We start from the raw sequence: 17,702 nt of genomic DNA, 5'->3' as shown, positions 1-17,702 counted from the left end.
TGCGACACTTCACTCGAAATGCGACCACATTCAGCTCTTCGTCAGGCCAGGACGCTACTGAACCAAGAAGCCTCCTCCATCGTCTCAATCCCAGTCTTCCTCTGCCCAACCCTGCTCAGGACCCCGATAGCCACCAGGCGTCACCATACAGAGCCGACTCGGCCATCCAGACCCTTGTCGACATTCGCACGAACACTGCAGCAGCGAGCCACTCTTTCCACCCCAGACGTAGTCGAGAGTCATCCACGCCCTACTGCCCCAAGACTGCTCCCTCGAGCTTGTCCAGGATGTGGCGCACCAGCACAGACTACTAAGCAGAGCGAGGCTGGATTTTACAACACAGAGAGAAGGTCCCTGCGGGAATATGTCAACCGACCTGTGGAAAGGGCAGCAGACGCTTCAGAGGAAGAGGACGTGTATAAAAAGGCACTCGCCAACATCAGTCCAGAGCTGTTGGGTGAGCTGAGGATAGCGAAAGACGGTGATGGCAACAACATCTCGCACGAAGATCAATCTCTCCCGATTCCAGTCTGTGATCGCTGTCACAACCTTCTCCACCATCACGTGGGGACGGCAATCCACCACCCCTCCGTCGAAGCCATTCAACAGACTATCGCCGAGTCCCCCCACCGACGCAACCATATCTACCATGTCGTTGATGCTGCCGACTTTCCCCTCTCCATCGTCCACAACCTCCAATCCTCGCTTCGCATTCCCAAGCTGCGAACCCAGAACAGACGAGCAAAACACAAAGGCTGGGTGGCCAACGACCGCATAGCAGAAGTCAGCTTCATCATCACGCGTGCCGATCTTCTCGCCCCCAAGAAAGAGCAAGTCGACGCCCTTATGCCCTACGTCCGCGAAGTGCTCCGTGATGCACTCGGTAGACAGAACCAAAACGCCCGCCTAGGCAATGTCAGACTTGTGAGTGCGAAAAGGGGCTGGTGGACCAAGCAAGTCAAAGAAGACATTTGGGAGCGTGGTGGCGCAGGCTGGATGGTGGGCAAAGTCAATGTCGGGAAATCCAACCTCTTCGAAGCTGTTTTCCCAAAGGGACGAGGCGCCGACTATCAGAATATACCCAAGATTCGTACTGCTGCGGAGCGCGAAGCCATGCTCGCGGCTACCAATTCCCTAGAAGAACTGTCAAAAGTGCAACAACAACTCGCCGAGGAAGATGCAGAGATGGAGCGTCTCAAGAACAAGCCTGTGGAACATGTGCACCAAACCCCTGCCGAAGATGAACAGCGTGATGAAGAGGAAGAAGACTGGGAAGATCCGGATTCCCTCCTTCCCCCACCCCAACCCTACACGCCTTACCCGATCTTCCCCATTGCCTCCTCCCTCCCCGGCACAACTGCATCGCCCATCCGCATCCCCTTCGGACGCAACCGCGGCGAGCTCATCGACCTGCCCGGCCTCGCCCGCACAAACCCCGGTCTCGAGACATTTGTCGACCCCACCTCGCACTCCTCCCTTGTGATGACCTCGCGCATTAACTCAGACCGCTACACCCTCAAGCCCGGACAGAGCCTCATTCTCGGAGGCGGCCTAATCCGCATCACGCCCACAACCCCAGACCTCGTCTTCCTCGTCCACCCTTTCGTCCCCCTCCACCCCCACATCACCCGCACCGACAAAGCAATCGCCTACCAAACCCAAACCTCAGACCGCCATCTCGAGTCCCTCCTCGCCCCCTCCGTCGGCCCCAAGATGCGTAGCGCAGGCATTTTCCCCCTTCGCTGGGACGCCACCAAGAAACTCGCCGGCCCCCTGACCTCCAGCGTCGCCGGCAAAATGAAACCCGAGAACCTCCCGTTTTGCATTTGGAGCACAGATATCCTCATCGAGGGCGTTGGCTGGGTCGAGGTTAGCGCCCAGATGCGCCGCCCCCATGGCTGGAAACCAGCAGGTATGCACAAGAAGGATCCGAACCACGCGCAGATTGAACGGCAGCGAGAGTTGCGCGCCTTGGAAACGTACAAGGAGCGCAAGTTTGCGGCCCTCAGGCGGGCGGAGGAGCAGGGCAGGGATCCCGAAGAGGTTTTGGCAGAGGAGTTCAAGGAGGAGGATGAGGATGCCGAGGAGGGTGCCGGTGGGCTTGGGCTTGGGCTTCATGATGACGACGAGTTGGTTCCTGCGGTCGAGGTGTTTAGTCCGTTGGGCAAGTATGTGGGGCAGAGGAGGCCCATGTGTGCGAGCTTGGTCAGTGGACCGAAACAGATTGCGGCGAGGGATCGCAAGATGCGGCCGAGGAGGAGCATGGTTAGTGTAAAGAACCAAAGGGCGCCAAAAGAACGATGATTATGACCATGTTTCTGGTGGTGTGGTGTGGTTCGCTGATGTGGCCGAGGGAGGGGGAGGTGGTAGTGATGACGGGGGCAGAGTTGTATGATAATTGTTATCAAAATAAGAATATACATGGAAAGATCAGTATAACTAGATGAAACTTCAAAAGAGATTTCACAAATGCCATCCATAGTCACCGCTATACTCCCCTCCCTACCTCCATCATCATGGATAAAGCCTGTCGTCCCAGAAAAAGATCTTCCACAAAGCACAAATGTGTTTTGTATATTCCCCAACATATACGTTGCGCATGACAAATAAAAAGACGAGAAGATCCATGCACATGCTTGCAATCAATGCTGGATGCCCAAATTCCTTATGCGCCCCACCAGTCTCCTTGCAGACGTCCGCCCACCAGTTGTCCACACGGGATATTTACCAACACTGCGTCCTGTGTCCTGCTCTTTTCCATGCATGCACCATTGTTATTTCCATGGCCTAGTATGTCTTCCCGATTCGCCAGGTCCACGCCTTGATCTGGGCCCTACTTGGGACGATCCTCTTTCTTTCCATTGTGTCATCACGCTTTGGGACGTTCAAACTTGTCGAGGAAGGGTTGCATTTCCTTTGCACAATCCCGACCATCCTTGTCGCAGCCGGGGAACACGGCGACGAGATCGCCGTCCCTGAACTGCCCGTAGCTTTCGGATGCGGGGCCAGAGACATAGGCGTTGAGGAGGTTCTGAGGCACCATTGCGAGTTTGGCCAGGATAGTGCCATGCCATCTGTATTTGATAGATTAGTATATGCTGCGCCGCCTGGCTAGCCCGATTCCATTGTACAAGATAGTGGGGGGGGGGGAGAACGTACTGCACGATGTGCTCCAGAGCATGCGTTTCGGCTTTTTGAAAATTATAACTGCGGTAAATGGGATCAAACCAGACGTCTAAAAAGTATTTTGCCCATTCTCCGTTTCGTACGACAAAACTGCTGGGGGCAAGACCATCTTTGTCCTGTGTGACGACAAAGTCGATCCGGTCGCCTTTGAGGTTTGCAAAGGTCTTGATGACACTATCGGGTGGGACGACAGGTGCGTTGGTAATCATGACTTTCTCGAGACGCGCAGGGTTCAGGAGGTGTGCTTCGAGGGGTAGCGAGGGGTTCATGATGAGCGCGGTGGCATCAAGATACCAGAAGTACGTGGAGCCGGAGTGGACCGTCATTGCGTGACGAATGGCGGGAACGCGCGCCCAAGAGGAAGGAGCACCAGAAAGGGGATATGTGTCGGGGGAGGGGAAGAAGGTTAGATAGCCTGTATTGTCTCCCATTAGTGTTTCTGCTCGTCCAGTTCGCCATGCATGGCTCCATGGCAAGAGGGCAGGAGGGTTAGACGTACCGTGGCGCTTAGCGTAGTCGTCGCGGTTCTTCTTGATCTTCTGCGACCATGTTGGATCCGCCTTGGGGTCCAAGACAGTCACTATGACCACGGGTGGCCCACTGCCAATGGCGACCTTGGGAATGTTGACTGCCTCCCACCGGGAACCCTTTGATGGTTGGCCACCACCACCTATTATGCCAAGCAGCCATAGTGTGCCCATGAAGCTCAATATGCCCAGTGCTACCACTCGCATCTTATCTCGTCGCAACAGCTTCTTCAGCGCAGGCGGTATCATCGAGCTGTGGCCTCTCGATGCATAGGGCGGCGGCCGCGAAGTTTTCCGTGGAGGCATGGCGAAGTGCATGGTGCCGTGAAAGGATGTGTGTGCGTGTGCGTGTGCGTGTGCGTGTGCTTTGTGTGTGGTGCTTGTGTCAAGGTGGTACCTAGCAAAAGCCAGGTGCGGTCGCTGGTGGCTGAGGCCAAACGAGGGATGGTGGGCAAGCCAGTGGGCACAGGTTGGGCGGAGTTGTGAAGGGGGCGCAAAGGAATGGCTACGGAATCATGCTGCTATTCACGGTCGCGAAGACGTTGGGTGGACGGAGTAACGATTGGTCGTCGGGCAAAGTGGGCAGCGCGCAGTTTTCGTCTACTGCAAGGCGAGATGGGCTCGGAAAAGGGACAGAAACTGTGGTCATAGAGAGAGCGGGCGGCCATGGGGGGAAACGTGTTGGCCTCCAATGTCCCGACGACCCCCTGTCACAAAAAAAGGACCCTTACCTTGAGTAAGTACCATGGTACATAGAGTACTAGGTCTGTAGAGTAGATATGAGTACCCAGTCGCCGTTTGATACGGATTCGCTCCCGCGCATGTACATGCACGGTATTCAGTACACACACACACAGCTCTGCGTCGTCGGCAAAGTCTGAGCAGGTACTGGGTTTCTGCCCAAGACGTTGCGATCTTCGTCCTGAACATCTGGCATTGCTGGTTTTAATGTACTCGTTCGAGCTATTCGCTTTGATATCGAGTACCAAGGACATGCACAGGTACGTACCCAGGTGGTGGCTGTATCGGCATTGGCCAATTTAGGATACGTGGAATATATTACGCGTTGTACCGGTATTGCTCTCTCGCCGTTTGATTCGGTATTCTACTAGCGTCGTTTTTGAACGTAGCGCGATCCTTTGATCCTCCACCTTCCCCACCCTATCTTACCTACCCTACCACTGCTACGTTAAACACACCGACACTTGGCTACCAAATTACCATTACAAGGGTCACGATGCTGCCACCATTGGATCCTACCGTTCTACAACGGAATCCAAACTTTGAAGTTCTGTACAACGACCTATGCACTCGGAAATTGAACCCAGATGGATCAACACGCGACACGAGGAAGCAAAGAGTACATGATGAGATTAGGCGGGCAAGTTTTGTTCCTTTTCGCACTGCTGATTGAAATTACCGTACTCATTGCTTTTATGGCTCTAGAGATCCATTCGAGTTATCGCATCGTGTTGGTTTCACTTGCTTGCCAATGCCAAGGCTCTCGTCCACCTACTTTTGTTTCCAGTTGACTTGAGGAACAAACAAGAAAACATCTCATGACTGACCATAGTCACAGAGCCTTACAGCAGCCCGCACAAACTTCCTCTCGTCCCAAATTCTGCTAGCTTCATTATCCACCTTACCATCACACAACACCAATCTCCCACCAGAATTTCACTCTGCCGTCGAAACAGTATTAGCCCAACTCTCTGGCCAATTGCCAGACTCGGACCGTGAGATGCTCGCAGACGACACGGCCTTCTTCCTCTCCAACATCGCCACCATTTCTGACGCTCTATCCACCCAGCTTGCCGTCTCAACAAATTATCTCTGTACCATTGCCAATCCCGCCAACCCTCCGGCATTGGACGAACTGAACAACACAGCAACATGTCTACAAGACACCGCAACACGCTCCCTCCCTTTATCCATCCACCTCGCCCGTCAAGAACTCACCGACACCGCCTCCAAACTGCTCTCCACGCACCTCTCCCTCCTCAGCGCCAGTATTCGCATCCTTGAACAAACACAACACGGGGCCCTCGCTCGCCACACACGCACATCTGCCGAACTCCTCCACAGCCGTGCCACGCTCCTCGGCCTCGAGGCAAAATCCCACATGCTGGCGCATCCGCCGCCTGCCGAGTTTGTAGCGGCGCTCAAGGAGTTCAAGAAGGTGCAGGGTAGTGGGGAACGCAGTTTGAGAGATCGAGAGCAGTTGGCGAGGAGGGGTTTGGAGTTGTATGCGAAGGCTGGGGAGAAGGGGATGAGGGATTTGGCAAGGCGGAAGGTGTGGGTTGAGGGAGAGATTGAGAGGGTGGAAGGAGAGGTGCGGAGTTTGGAGGAGGGGAGGGGGATGGCTGGATGATGAGAGAGTAGAGGTGTTGAGAATACGACGACATGTTCGATTCAGCGCGACTATTGTGATGTGAGAACTGCAGTTGTAGTGTACATAGTTTGGAGTCAGGGATCATCGTTTTCCTATCCGATTGTGAGCTAGCCAACTACCTACCCCTACTACAGTGAGTACAAATACCGGTGCCTGCTCAAATCCACCGAACAGTAGTTTCGTCACCTCGCCACGCGCCCGAAGATCATCGGGGTGCGTGACGCCATAGATCTAGGTACCATGTCTACAGTCTGTAGGCAGATGTTGAGCTTCGTATTCGCAGCTTTCTGTTCCAACGACGGCAAGGCCAAGATCAATCCGGGGGAAATACAAGGCTTAGGGTCTAGACTACGGAGACGGCTCCGAGGAAAAGACCGAGATGATGGGCGGTGACGACAGCCAGGGAAGCGGTGTCCCATGATGAGATGCAACCGTATGGATGTTCGACTGTGTTAGAGTATGATGATGGCCGTGACTTTGGCCACCTTCCAAGGCCACACATACATACTTACTGTACAGTACAGTACACACCCCCAGACTAGACTTCACATGCTGGCACAACCACCCATCTTCAGGTCGTGCAGCCACCGAGCCACACGACCACATAAGCCCAAGAAGGGGCACAACTGTAAGCTTACGCCCGATCTCAGAACGCGTCGATTCGATTCGTGGTCTAGAGCACATGCAAGGGCATCCCGCGTCGCATGCGCCCTGTCCCTGTCAGCCCTGGTGGCTCGTCCCAGACCCCGTCGACGCCCACAAGTCATCGACGTCGCAACGACGTCTTCCCCCATCTCTTCGGGGTGTGGCTTGAGAGGCAGAAGAATTAGCGCCAACCACGACGGGAAGCAAAGATGACCTCAAGCCTCACCTCGCCATCGAATCATCAATCACCCTGCGCGCCGGACTTTTTTTTTTTTACTTTATTTTCTGAGTTCTTGGGCCGCTCGTGGCCAAACAGGATTGGCGATGATGGGCGTTCAAAGGCGGGTTGGGTCGGCAAGCTTGAGGTCAACAAAGGGCCGGGCGAGCTAGTTGGCATGTGGACATGGAGATAGGTGGCTAGTACTAGTTGGGCTAGGCTGCTGTCTACACAGTTATGACGTCGTGGTGGTGGTGGTGGTGGTGGTGATCGACCCTGCCTGAGCTCCACCACAAACAAGGCCAGGGACAGGAAAGCCAGTATTAGCCATGCTTGCGTCGGACAAGGCTGTGTGTGTGTGTGTGTGGGTGTGTGTGCCCAGGTGGCCGCGAGCAGCGAAAGAGGGCACATATATCCCCGCATGCGCCCTGTCCGAGGGTACGATTAAATCCTCCATCTCTTTCTCTTCATCCTACACAACACCACATACCTACCACACACCCACAGTAGTGGAGACAAGGACCAGAGTAGCATACAAAACCCTGATCACACCACTACCACCACCTTCCACTTCATTGTCTCCTCCCTCATCACGCCCTCTTTGCAACACACACAAACATGGGTTTTGGTAGTGCCGCCCTCAAATTGGGCTCGACAGCCCTCTACGCCATTGAATTCGCTTGCGCTGCCATCGTCCTCGGCATCTACTCGTACTTTTTGTCCGTACAGGCTGACCGCAATGTCTCCATCGATACTTGGCAAAAGGCCGTCACCGGTCTGGCTGGCGGCGTCGTTCTCTACACCATCTTCGCCGTCCTATTGACATGCTTCCTCGGCGGCAAAACCATTTTCGCTCTTCTTGGCATGCTCTTCAACATCTTGTGCTGCGGAGCCATGGTTGCCATCGCTGTCATGACACGTGACGGTGCTCACAGCTGCTCCGGATTCGTCAGGACGCCTCTTGGCGACGGCGACTCCAACTCTAGGGAGGGTTTTGGCAGCAACGGCCAGGGAAATCAGATTACCTACGCTGCCAGCCTTGGAACGACCTGCCGCCTAAATACAGCTTGTTTCGCCGTATCCATTGGTGGAGCGTAAGTCTTACCCCACAATCAAATCAACACATGTTCACCAATTCCCAACTAACAAACCAACCAGCCTCCTCTTCCTCATCTCCGCGCTCCTGCAATTCTGTCTGCGCCGCAACCACAAGAAGGAAAAGGCATTTGGCCCAGGTCCTTCCAACAACTACACCAAGGGCTCCGGCGTCAAGTTCTGGCAACGTAACCGTCGCGCAAAGACCACCGGCCCAGTCGACCCTGAAGTAGGCACCGTCCCTGTCTCGGGCGGCGGTCTTGCTCCCCCAGTCGCGGCACACGACTACCGTGCTAGCCACGATACCGCGTACACTGGCTCGACTGTTACGGCCCCTGGTTCCAAGTACGAGCACAACAAGCCTGTTACGGGCGGTTACCACACTGCACCTGCAGGCACTTACCAGAGCCCTGCCACTAATTACTAAGTATTGCCCATGTGAGCGGATCGTTGAACAGAAGACCAGGAGATTGTCGGTTCATGGCACAACTCGTGCTGGTTGGAATTTGAATGAAAGTCACCATGAGTCATGGACATGACGTGGTGAGATGGATGTATCGATTTTACGATTTTACGCATGATACCAGAATGGGTGGAATGGAAGTAACTCAGCGACGTGTCTTTCGTTCTTTTTGTTATCCACAGTCGATTCGACGTGCAAACTACCATAATGTAATTTAATATAATTTATGAATTTACCCCACAATTACGCAACCTTTTTACTTTCAATGTGCGCTTCTGTGTCTTGTGGCTGTACAGTTGAACTATATGATGGGTATGAATTATTGTACATTTGATATCTAACACAGGAGACTCCCTGGCCTTCTTTCATCAATCAGACCTTGCAAAAGTCCAACACACGCATAACTTATGGGTATCATTTCTACGAGAAGAAAAACCCAACAAGGCCAAAGGAAAAGCAGAGCTCTCAGACACCCCAAGACGACGCCTGAGTAGTCCCACATCACCACGCCCCCTTACCCATCTAAATCTTGCCTTTTCCCCTTCCCCTCCCCCCACCAGTACCACTCGGCCGCCCCCTTTTCTTCGCCCCGCCACCACCACCAGCAGTAGCAGTAACAACAGGTTCCCCGCCCACCCTCCTCCCCTCAGCAGCCCGTATCGCACTCAATTCCATCTGCATATACTCCTCCAATTTCTCGTTTCGTCGCGCGAGCAGCATCACGTCAGCGGGCGTGATGACGCTACGGCCGGCATGGGCAGAGAAGAGTTCTAGGTCGTGGGATGTGTTTGCTGTTTGGGGGGAAGAGGTTAGGTTCAGATTGGCGATGTAGAAAGACATGGGTGTTGAAATCCTTGACGTACCGATTTGAGTGTACACGAGTTCTGTGAGGGCGCCGATGAATTGTGGGGTTGCGTTTAGGTCGCATGTCAGACATTCTTCGTCGACGAATTGGCCGATGGAGTACCAGAGGGCGGATTTGAGACGCTGGAGGGTTGTTTCTGGTCAGGTAGGGTTCTTTTGGGAGATGTGTGTGATATACCTCTTCGCGCTCGGCAGCGGCGTCGTCAGTGGTGGACATTGTGGAGATGGCTTTGCGGGGGATCGTAGGTAAATGGATATTGCGTCGGCTTATGGTGAATAAATTATCGAGCCTGCTTATTCACGCGCTCTGTACATCATCTAATCTCGCAACCGTGGTAGTGAGGAAGACGCGACGCGTCGACCAATCGCGGAGCCTCGGTCATGGTCGGGGAACATGTTACCGCCTTTGATTCTGCCGCGGTGCTTGCGATGGTTCATCAATTCCTTTGAGCCATTTTATTTTCGATCTGCATTTCCTTCTTCAACAATCCACTTTTCAACCCCTTAACCCCATCGACAGATTCGCATCACGCAAAGAATCAACTCGTTTACCAACCTTCGCGCCGAACTTCCTCCCAACCCCAAGGACTTGTGGGCCATTGGCACAAACAACGTCTCCACATACTCAGATCGCACCCCCGTTGCACTCGCATCCCTACCACTTGTCTACGACCTAGTCTAGAAAATTCGATAGACCCTCATCATGGACACCCTAGATTTCATCCTCGAAAACGTCGGCATCTGGAAAGATCGCCTCGTTAACAATTCAATCAAATCCTTCGAAGACATGACGATCCAGCGCTGGGTCCGCATCATCGCCATCGTAGGCGGCTACATGCTGATCCGCCCATACCTTCTCAAAGGCGCAGCAAATAGACAAAAGGCAGCAATGGCAAAGGAGGCAGAGGAATTGGGCTTGGAGACTAGTGCAGAAGCGAATGCAAATGACTTTAGAGGGGGCAAGAAGACGGCCAAGCAAAGTAAGACGGTGGATGGAGTTGGCAAAGATTAGGATGGGTCCATGTGAAGAACAGTGGTGGTGGGAGTGACGCGATTAGACGCGTGCTTGCATTCCAAAGGCGTTTTTGGGGTTAAGCTTTGCGAAGCTTTTTTCATGGGCGACACGTTGAGAGAGATGGAATGTGGAGACGTTATCAGGTCGACTCATTCCAGTTACGATCGATTGGATGTCGGAGGGTAGAGCATTCAGCACAATTGGATAATCTGAACAGACTTATGGGGGCCTTGCCAACTAATGTGCTCAACACGAAATGGATGATAGGGATAGAAGGGAACACCGCTTGAGCGCATTGAACCTCCACGTGTACTCGCCGACTCCAACACTCATTCTTTTACCTTGGAGCCCTGCCACCTGCTAAAAATATTCTCACATACACGCGACTAACGAAGCCAGGAATTTGACGCGTAAACTCTCTTCTCGGCCACTGCACCCATCCCTTACTGTCTACCACATATACTTTAGTATACTGTCAAGATGCGTCGTTTATCCAGCTCCTTTTGCACCTATTCTACATACACGAGGAGAACAGTAGTCCCTGGCGGATTTTTCTCACCGCAATATTCCAATCATGGCTCCAAACACTCTTCTTCGGGCCCTGGGGGCCACGGCATTTCTGTCCTCTCTCGCATCCGCCCATATGCAAATGCTCATCCCATCTCCTTTTCGAGATCCCAATGCCGACCGCAAAGATGAGCCAAAGGACTACAACATCCTCACTCCTCTCCATGCGGATGGCAGTGACTTCGCATGCAAAGGCTACCAGTGGAACACGCCGTGGACATCAGTTGCAACATATGAAGCCGGAGAGTCGTATAATATGACACTCAAAGGCACCGCCACTCACGAAGGAGGCAGTTGCCAGCTCAGCTTGAGCTGTGACGGTGGCATCAACTTCAAAGTCATCAAGAGTATCATTGGAGGCTGTCCATTGGAGAAACAGTACTCCTTCACAATCCCACCGGAGTTTGGAAAGACAAGCGAGACAACTTGCCTATTTGCTTGGACATGGTAAGTGACAGGAACAACACCTTCACCCATCAGAGGCGTCATCAGCTGACATCAGAACGTACGCAAGGTTCAACAAAATCGGCAACAGAGAAATGTACATGAACTGTGCCGTCGTCGACATCGTACCGAAAAAGAGGACGAGCGGCGGCGGAGGAAGGCGACCTAGCAGAAGCAGTGGTGGTTCCAGGCTCAAGGGCCGAGACGTTTCTCACGCCAACGCCGCAGCTCAATCCCTTCTCGCCGGCTACCCGGATCTCTTCGTCGCGAACCTCAAGAATGTAAACAGCTGCAATATCAGAGAGGCCGTCACTGTCGTTTTCGACGATCCGGGCCGTTCTCTCTCCTTCGGTGCTGGCCAAAGCGAGTCTGCAGCCCCTAGCTTCAAGCGCGGTACATGCAGAGGTGCAGGCTTGAATAGTGCAGATAGCGCTGCCTACTCATCTACCAGCTCGACGGGTGGTTGGAAGGAAAGTTTGAGTACAAGCGGTGGCCAAGATTGGACGTGGACGGGTGGCGATTCGTCTGATCAAAGTACCAGTGTATCGCATGGTGATGATGGGCAGTGGCATGGAGACAGCCAGACGAGCCAGGATTCCGCATGGGATGATGGACAGTGGCGCTCGCAGGGCCAGGCGAGCTGGAATGCGCAGCAAGGGGGAGCTGATGCTCAACTAGCGACCGCTGGTTCGAAACCGGCAAATCAGCAGGAACAGGTCAAGGCGAACTTGAGTCCGGTTGATTTGAATGAGGTGGGACAGCAGCCTGACGCTAATGTGCAGCGTGAGCTCGATGCCTATCTAGCGAAGCTGTACGGGAAAGCTCCGTCACACCAAAGGAGAGATGTTGAAGACATAGACAATCACTCCGCATCAGCTTACACGAATGTCAACCAGGGATCCGTCGGAAAAATCACCAGTTTTTCAGAGATCGACAATCGGGAGCAGACAGAAGTTACTAAACAGTTTGAGGATCAGACTTCTTCTACGAACGGTGCTATTGACTACTACAGCAATATCAACAAGAACATCTTGTATGACGGCACTAATGCACGTCTTCGGCGCACAACGCGTCAGAAGCGTTGGGAGTCTTATAACCAGGATAGTGTTGAGCCCTGGTCACCAAAGAAAGAAGAGGAATTCAAGAGCGAAGCAGTGTTGAAGAATGAAGCAGCCTCTAAGAGCGAAGCCGCACCAGACACCGATGCAACGACGGAGGAGAACCAAGAAGCTGTCGCCAAATCTGCACCTCAGGCTTCCACCAGCCGTAGTGATGATGCATTTTTCGCCATCATCGCAAACTTGCATAATCTCGGTGACACTTTCTTCACGCTTATCAAGTTTGCTTCAACCTATCTCGATGCTCCACCTCCACCAGGAGAATTCATCTTTGCGACAGTCAGCATGGATAATAGCACCATTGCCAAGATGGAAAAGCGCATGTTGATACAAGGCTCAGCAGAGGAGGCTTCCCACAGCGCGATGCTGATGGGAAAGCTGAGTAGCTTGCAAAGCCAAGTCTCTGCAGTATTTCAGTCTGTTGAGAAGAAGGTGAAGAGTCCTGCAGGAGTCTGGGATGGGTTAAAACGCTCTTTGATGCAAGCGGTATCGAAACGCCAACTTATTATACCAGGCATCATCCCCGCAACTATACAGAACAGCGAGGAGTTTTACCTTGATGGCCCCATGGCTAGTGTAACACCAGAAAGCGATGATCATAAGGAGAAAGACTACAGCGGACGGAAGCCACACAATCCACCATCCAAGATTGCCAAACGTCAGGAAGATGGTGTGGGGGAGCCCGGGGATGCGGAAGCGCTGTTCCCAAATGTAAGTCATGATTCGTTGTATGATGGGTTGGAGGATCCGAGTACAGCACAGCCGTATGACTGGGGTGCTATATACCCGGATATGGCTCAGGATTCCCCGGGGAGGATACCCGCTGTTGTTGGCCCGACGCCTGTGACGGACTGGTCATCTTTGGAGGAGGAATCGATGCATCGTGGTGGACGCTTGCCACCGGTTGTAGGGCCTACACCGGTCAGTGACTGGAGTACGGAGAACCCTGGAGCCAACTCCTCCGATCGTGAAACACCTAGTGTGCAAGCAGATGATATGGAAGACTTTGTTGGTGAGGAAGTCTCGCCTGGCCCCCATGACGGAGGACAACACAACGTGACGAGTTCTATGGCTTCCAATACTACGAGTCATGCTCTGCTCGGTACTACAATCCCGACCCCGTCTCAGACAGTGATACCGTCAGCGCCTTACAATGACACCAACGACAAAAACATGACGCTGGGTGAGGCTCTCAAACTTGCTTTTCCCGAACTCGTCCACCACGGACCCACTGATGAATCGATTGATCCACCACCTCGTTCTACCCAACCGAAGGAGGAGGAAGACTTGTGGCGCGATGGCGTATTTCCCTTCCCTCGCCAACTAGACGCCCGGCAGGAACTACCATCCCTCATCCCCACTCCCACTGAGCAGCCTTCCACTCCGAACCCCAGCACCAGCCTCTCGGCCGAAGATGAAGACCTAGTAGCCATCCTACCCTACCTCCTCGCCCCCGGACCCGTCATGCTCCCCGGCATGACCGGGGTCTGGCCCAACCCACAAGACCCAGAAGACCCTGGAAAGCTCGAGGCCATGCCCGAAGACATCAAGGACCTCACCCCGGAGGACTCGCAATACATCCAAAACTACTTCTCCGAAGTAGCCGCCCAAGCCCAACCCACGGCCCCCCCAACCCCCGTTAGCAACCTGGATTCCCTCCCCCCTTTGATCAACGACCTCACACCCGAAGACGAATCCTCAGTCCGCGCCTTCTTCTCCTCACTCTCCGCCTCCGCCCACCCCACCCCCTCGCCCCCACCCCGCCTCCACGCCCGCCAAATCGACCTCTTCCCGCTCACTGCCCCGTCCCCAGTCCCCGTGTCCTCCACCTGCGCTGCCAATCGCACGGCGCTCCGCAACCTCCTCACCACCTACCAGGCTGCGCTGCGCGAGCCCTGCAACACGACGCCGTATGTGCAGATGAGGGGGCCGAGTCGGGTACAGATGCAAAATGCGCTGCGGCGGGAGTGCAAGGAGATGAGGAAGAAGGTGGGAAGTTCGATTGCGCTTGTTACGAGGGTTCTAAAGGGGGGGTGTGAGGACGTGGAGCAGTTTATGGTGGAAATAGGGGTTTGATGCGATGGTATGTTTCTCGTGGTTGCGCGTTATTATGACTGTATCTTTTTTTGGCGTATATGTGAGTGTTTGCTGTGAATCTGACTTTTCTTTTTTGAGCGTAGCAGACGGAGTGTTGTTGACGTTGAGGGATTGTAAACTTGGTGGGGTAGACTTGGATGACATGAAAACAAGAAAGATTTTCGGTGTGATCAAAGGGCATTTATAGTCTCCATCATTTTCTGTTGGTGCGTCATTTTGTTCCCCTTTTCCATGATTCGATTCATCTCCAACACCATATTATTATTCAATTAGTGGATTTTCCCATACATCACGAAAGAATAGTCCTGCAATTACAGATATTCACCACAGTTATGACAGCCTAAGGAACATACCTAATCGATAATAGAACTTTTTATTAATAGTATTATTATAATTAGCAATGCCTTGATAGCTTATCGACTTTTCGTACACATATGTAAAAACACATCAATATATCAACATGTAACCTCGACCAATTTCCCACTCAAAAATCTACCTCGATACCAGAGAACACGATTAGCCAATCCACAAACTTTTGAAATATCATTATCGCTCCTGTAAACGCCATGATTTGCCTGTCCTAGGCTCCGATTTTCTAAAGTCGCAGCATCGTCCTGGAGGAAGGTGTCGTATCGTCGTGTTTATGAAAACATTGTCCGTCTATCTGGCGAGCGAGTCGTTCCTCACAATAAAGAATCCGGGAAGATGACAGAGATACGATCAGAATATTGCCATGGAAACGGGTTTAGAAGCGTGCTCCCATGGCCCGCTCAGCCGTGTCTGGGGTTGGCAAGTATCTAAGACCTGGCAGTGGAGATGTCGGTGGGGCCCTCTCAAACCTGGGGATCGGTTTAGACCGTGGCTTCGCCTCTGAATCGTTCAACTTGAGCTTCGAAGCTGACTTGGACTCGGTAGCTGATTGATGTTCTATGGCCGGAGCTGGTTCCAGAACTGGACTTGGCTTTGATGGCTTCTTTAGGCGTTCGGTTCCTGCTACTGCCTTAGGTGAAGCTGCAGCGGCAAATTGCTCCAGTGTCTCTCCCCGATGTAGTGCACTTTCTTGTTGTGCGCGGAATTCTGCAAGCTCTGACTCATGCACAGGCTTTGGGTCGTAATATCTGTAGATCATTTCACCTTTTTGCCCCGGCAATCCAGGTGCTCGATATTCAGCCAATCCAGTCTCTTCGTTATAGCTCTCATATGTAGAGACAAGGCGCTTACCACCACCACCTGGCAGATCAATGACGAAAGCTGGCATCATAAAGCCCGACAGGGTACCGCGCATCAACTTGTCAAGCCTGAGAATTTCGCTGAGCGGGGTCCGGAGGTCCTCGATGCCCTGCACCATGTCGCATTGGTACACATAATACTGGGTGTCTGTTAGTAGTGCTTGGATTTCAAACATAGCAGGCTTGTCTCACGGGCTGAATGTTGATATTGGCTAGAGTCGTTATGAGCTCTTTGATGGCATCAGGGTTATTGTTGACGCCATTCAAAAGTACAGTTTGATTGCGAACAATGACGCCATGCGCAAAGAGTCTGCGTGCAGCCATTCTCGTGACCCATGTGATTTCACTGGCATGGTTGATGTGCGTGTGAAGACACACTTGCTTGCCTAATTTCCGACCTTGATTAGAGATGTCCATCAGTGTGTCCATCCATCCGTCGTTAGTATCAAGAAAGCGGCCAGGTGCGACCGATAGCCCTTTGGTGGCGAGCCGGATGCGAAAAATATGCGGGATACTCAACAGACTAAACAACATGAGCACATACTTTCACTGAGGATCGAAATACATACCGTTCTACAATTTCCCTGAGAAGATGCGGCTCGAGATAGAAGATGTCGCCTCCAGAAAGAACAATGTCTTGTAGGGAATCATTATCCTCGATATACTTGAAGATGACTTCCCACCGCGCGCGATTTGGTTTCTGGGCTCTCTTTGCGACTGTATCTGTGTTCCCTCCAACCGCGTAGGATCGGGTACAAAAGCGGCAATACACTGGGCAAATGGAAGTGGCTATTATTGTCAGTTACAGAGTGATGCAGTAAAGGGGAAGTTGAACAAAAGAAGGTTTGGCTTACCCAGAAATAAAGCTCTACCGGGGTATCGATGGACCAGTCCAGGAACAGCTGAAGATCGTTAGCAAGACTAGGGGGGACATTGAACCGACGTACGACTGTCAGCCTCTTCGTTCAGCGAGTCCAGTTTCATGTGCTCATGGTCAGGGATCATTCCGCTCTTGAGGGGTAAGAATTGTCGACGAATCGGATCATCCAGGGGATTATTCCAGTCAACACGAGACAAGATGTGTGGTGTCAGACGGATTGCCATTGGAGCCAGCTTGAGGGCACTTATAGCATCTCTAATGAAGTCTTCTTTTGTCCTGATATGCTTAAGATGCTCATTTTGGGTAGCTCCCAAGACGTCTGGGAGTGTGTCGGACAAGAAACGGTACAATTTGGCATTGTTCATGACAGTATTATTGAGCTTTGATTGTTAGCCATGAAAAATGTTATATCAGCGAGAATATCGGATGAAGATGGTCAAATATCATGACGTACCTGCCATCGATGGGAGATGAATTCCTCATGGGTCACGTCCTTCCATGTGGGTATAGCTGTCCAGTAACGTTCCTGGTGAGAGTACGTGGATTGGAAACGCTGAGGTATAGCTACACGGGAAAGGATTGACCGTGAAGCCCGGACGTGGAAATTTACTTTTGACAATAGCATTTTAGATGCACCTCACGCTCTTCCCTAATGAAAAAGAGTCGTACCTATTCAGGTGGAGAGATGGAGACGAAATGGCTGATTGGGGGCCGACATTGATTAAATAGCAACGGATGCATTGACTGCTGTGAAACATAATTTTGCTGTCCACCTGGCTCACCTGGATCCTCATGGCCATGTCGAAGGACCTAACGCCACCAGTCACACTCAAGGTGCATATGATATCATTGCTAGCATGAAGATTCCGGGTCATACATTGTTTTGTCAAGGGGTTGCTTGACAGCAGCTTCGTCTCCATCGCTTGCTTTGTGCAAGACTCCGTACTGTGCGCCGAGAGCATG

At 52.6% G+C, this 17,702-nt stretch overlaps 8 protein-coding genes across 8 annotated transcripts; 5 read left to right on the top strand and 3 right to left on the bottom strand.

Annotated features, from left to right (window-relative positions):
- Positions 1-18: 18 nt before the first annotated feature.
- Positions 19-2,304, top strand: IAQ61_009248 (uncharacterized protein; the record flags this gene model as incomplete). The annotated part of the gene is made up of 1 exon (XM_003836879.1): positions 19-2,304. The coding sequence occupies one exon, from the start codon at positions 19-21 to the stop codon at positions 2,302-2,304; it is 2,286 nt and encodes a 761-aa protein (XP_003836927.1).
- Positions 2,305-2,372: 68 nt separating this feature from the next.
- Positions 2,373-4,404, bottom strand: IAQ61_009247 (uncharacterized protein). The gene is made up of 3 exons (XM_003836878.2): positions 3,686-4,404; positions 3,160-3,601; positions 2,373-3,074 (listed from the first exon to the last, which is right to left on the bottom strand). Exons 1-3 carry the CDS (start codon positions 4,029-4,031, stop codon positions 2,870-2,872), a joined length of 993 nt encoding a protein of 330 aa, XP_003836926.1. The 5' UTR covers positions 4,032-4,404; the 3' UTR covers positions 2,373-2,869.
- Positions 4,405-4,950: 546 nt separating this feature from the next.
- Positions 4,951-6,084, top strand: IAQ61_009246 (uncharacterized protein; the record flags this gene model as incomplete). Its single annotated transcript, XM_066098314.1, has 2 exons — positions 4,951-5,094; positions 5,293-6,084. 2 exons carry the CDS (start codon positions 4,951-4,953, stop codon positions 6,082-6,084), a joined length of 936 nt encoding a protein of 311 aa, XP_065951953.1.
- Positions 6,085-7,585: 1,501 nt separating this feature from the next.
- Positions 7,586-8,489, top strand: IAQ61_009245 (uncharacterized protein; the record flags this gene model as incomplete). Its single annotated transcript, XM_003836874.1, has 2 exons — positions 7,586-8,061; positions 8,126-8,489. 2 exons carry the CDS (start codon positions 7,586-7,588, stop codon positions 8,487-8,489), a joined length of 840 nt encoding a protein of 279 aa, XP_003836922.1.
- Positions 8,490-8,768: 279 nt separating this feature from the next.
- On the bottom strand, positions 8,769-9,606 carry IAQ61_009244 (uncharacterized protein; the record flags this gene model as incomplete). Its single annotated transcript, XM_003836873.2, has 4 exons — positions 8,769-8,813; positions 9,162-9,316; positions 9,389-9,512; positions 9,568-9,606. 4 exons carry the CDS (start codon positions 9,604-9,606, stop codon positions 8,769-8,771), a joined length of 363 nt encoding a protein of 120 aa, XP_003836921.2.
- A 486-nt stretch (positions 9,607-10,092) lies between these two features.
- Positions 10,093-10,401, top strand: IAQ61_009243 (uncharacterized protein; the record flags this gene model as incomplete). The annotated part of the gene is made up of 1 exon (XM_003836872.1): positions 10,093-10,401. One exon carries the CDS (start codon positions 10,093-10,095, stop codon positions 10,399-10,401), a length of 309 nt encoding a protein of 102 aa, XP_003836920.1.
- Positions 10,402-10,978: 577 nt separating this feature from the next.
- On the top strand, positions 10,979-14,609 carry IAQ61_009242 (uncharacterized protein; the record flags this gene model as incomplete). Its single annotated transcript, XM_066098313.1, has 2 exons — positions 10,979-11,418; positions 11,486-14,609. 2 exons carry the CDS (start codon positions 10,979-10,981, stop codon positions 14,607-14,609), a joined length of 3,564 nt encoding a protein of 1,187 aa, XP_065951952.1.
- A 766-nt stretch (positions 14,610-15,375) lies between these two features.
- IAQ61_009241 (uncharacterized protein) lies at positions 15,376-17,364 on the bottom strand (the record flags this gene model as incomplete). The annotated part of the gene is made up of 6 exons (XM_003836870.2): positions 15,376-15,999; positions 16,052-16,382; positions 16,429-16,648; positions 16,714-16,761; positions 16,807-17,119; positions 17,194-17,364. The coding sequence occupies 6 exons, from the start codon at positions 17,362-17,364 to the stop codon at positions 15,376-15,378; spliced, it is 1,707 nt and encodes a 568-aa protein (XP_003836918.2).
- Between the last annotated feature and the right edge of the window lie 338 nt (positions 17,365-17,702).

Source organism: Plenodomus lingam, assembly GCF_022343315.1.
Source record: "Plenodomus lingam strain CAN1 chromosome Unknown contig_5, whole genome shotgun sequence".
NCBI classification, from domain to species: domain Eukaryota; kingdom Fungi; phylum Ascomycota; class Dothideomycetes; order Pleosporales; family Leptosphaeriaceae; genus Plenodomus; species Plenodomus lingam.
Note: the sequence above shows the minus strand (reverse complement) of the source record. Positions and strands in the feature narration are given on the sequence as shown.

Excerpts from the sequence above, each read along its gene's own strand:
- IAQ61_009247 (XM_003836878.2), bottom strand. The coding sequence starts at position 4,031 with ATGCACTTCGCCATGCCTCCACGGAAAACTTCGCGGCCGCCGCCCTAT. Across the intron at positions 3,602-3,685 it reads CGACTACGCTAAGCGCCACG|GCTATCTAACCTTCTTCCCC; the intron begins GTACGTCTAACC and ends GAGACAATACAG. Across the intron at positions 3,075-3,159 it reads GCTCTGGAGCACATCGTGCA|ATGGCATGGCACTATCCTGG; the intron begins GTACGTTCTCCC and ends TATCAAATACAG.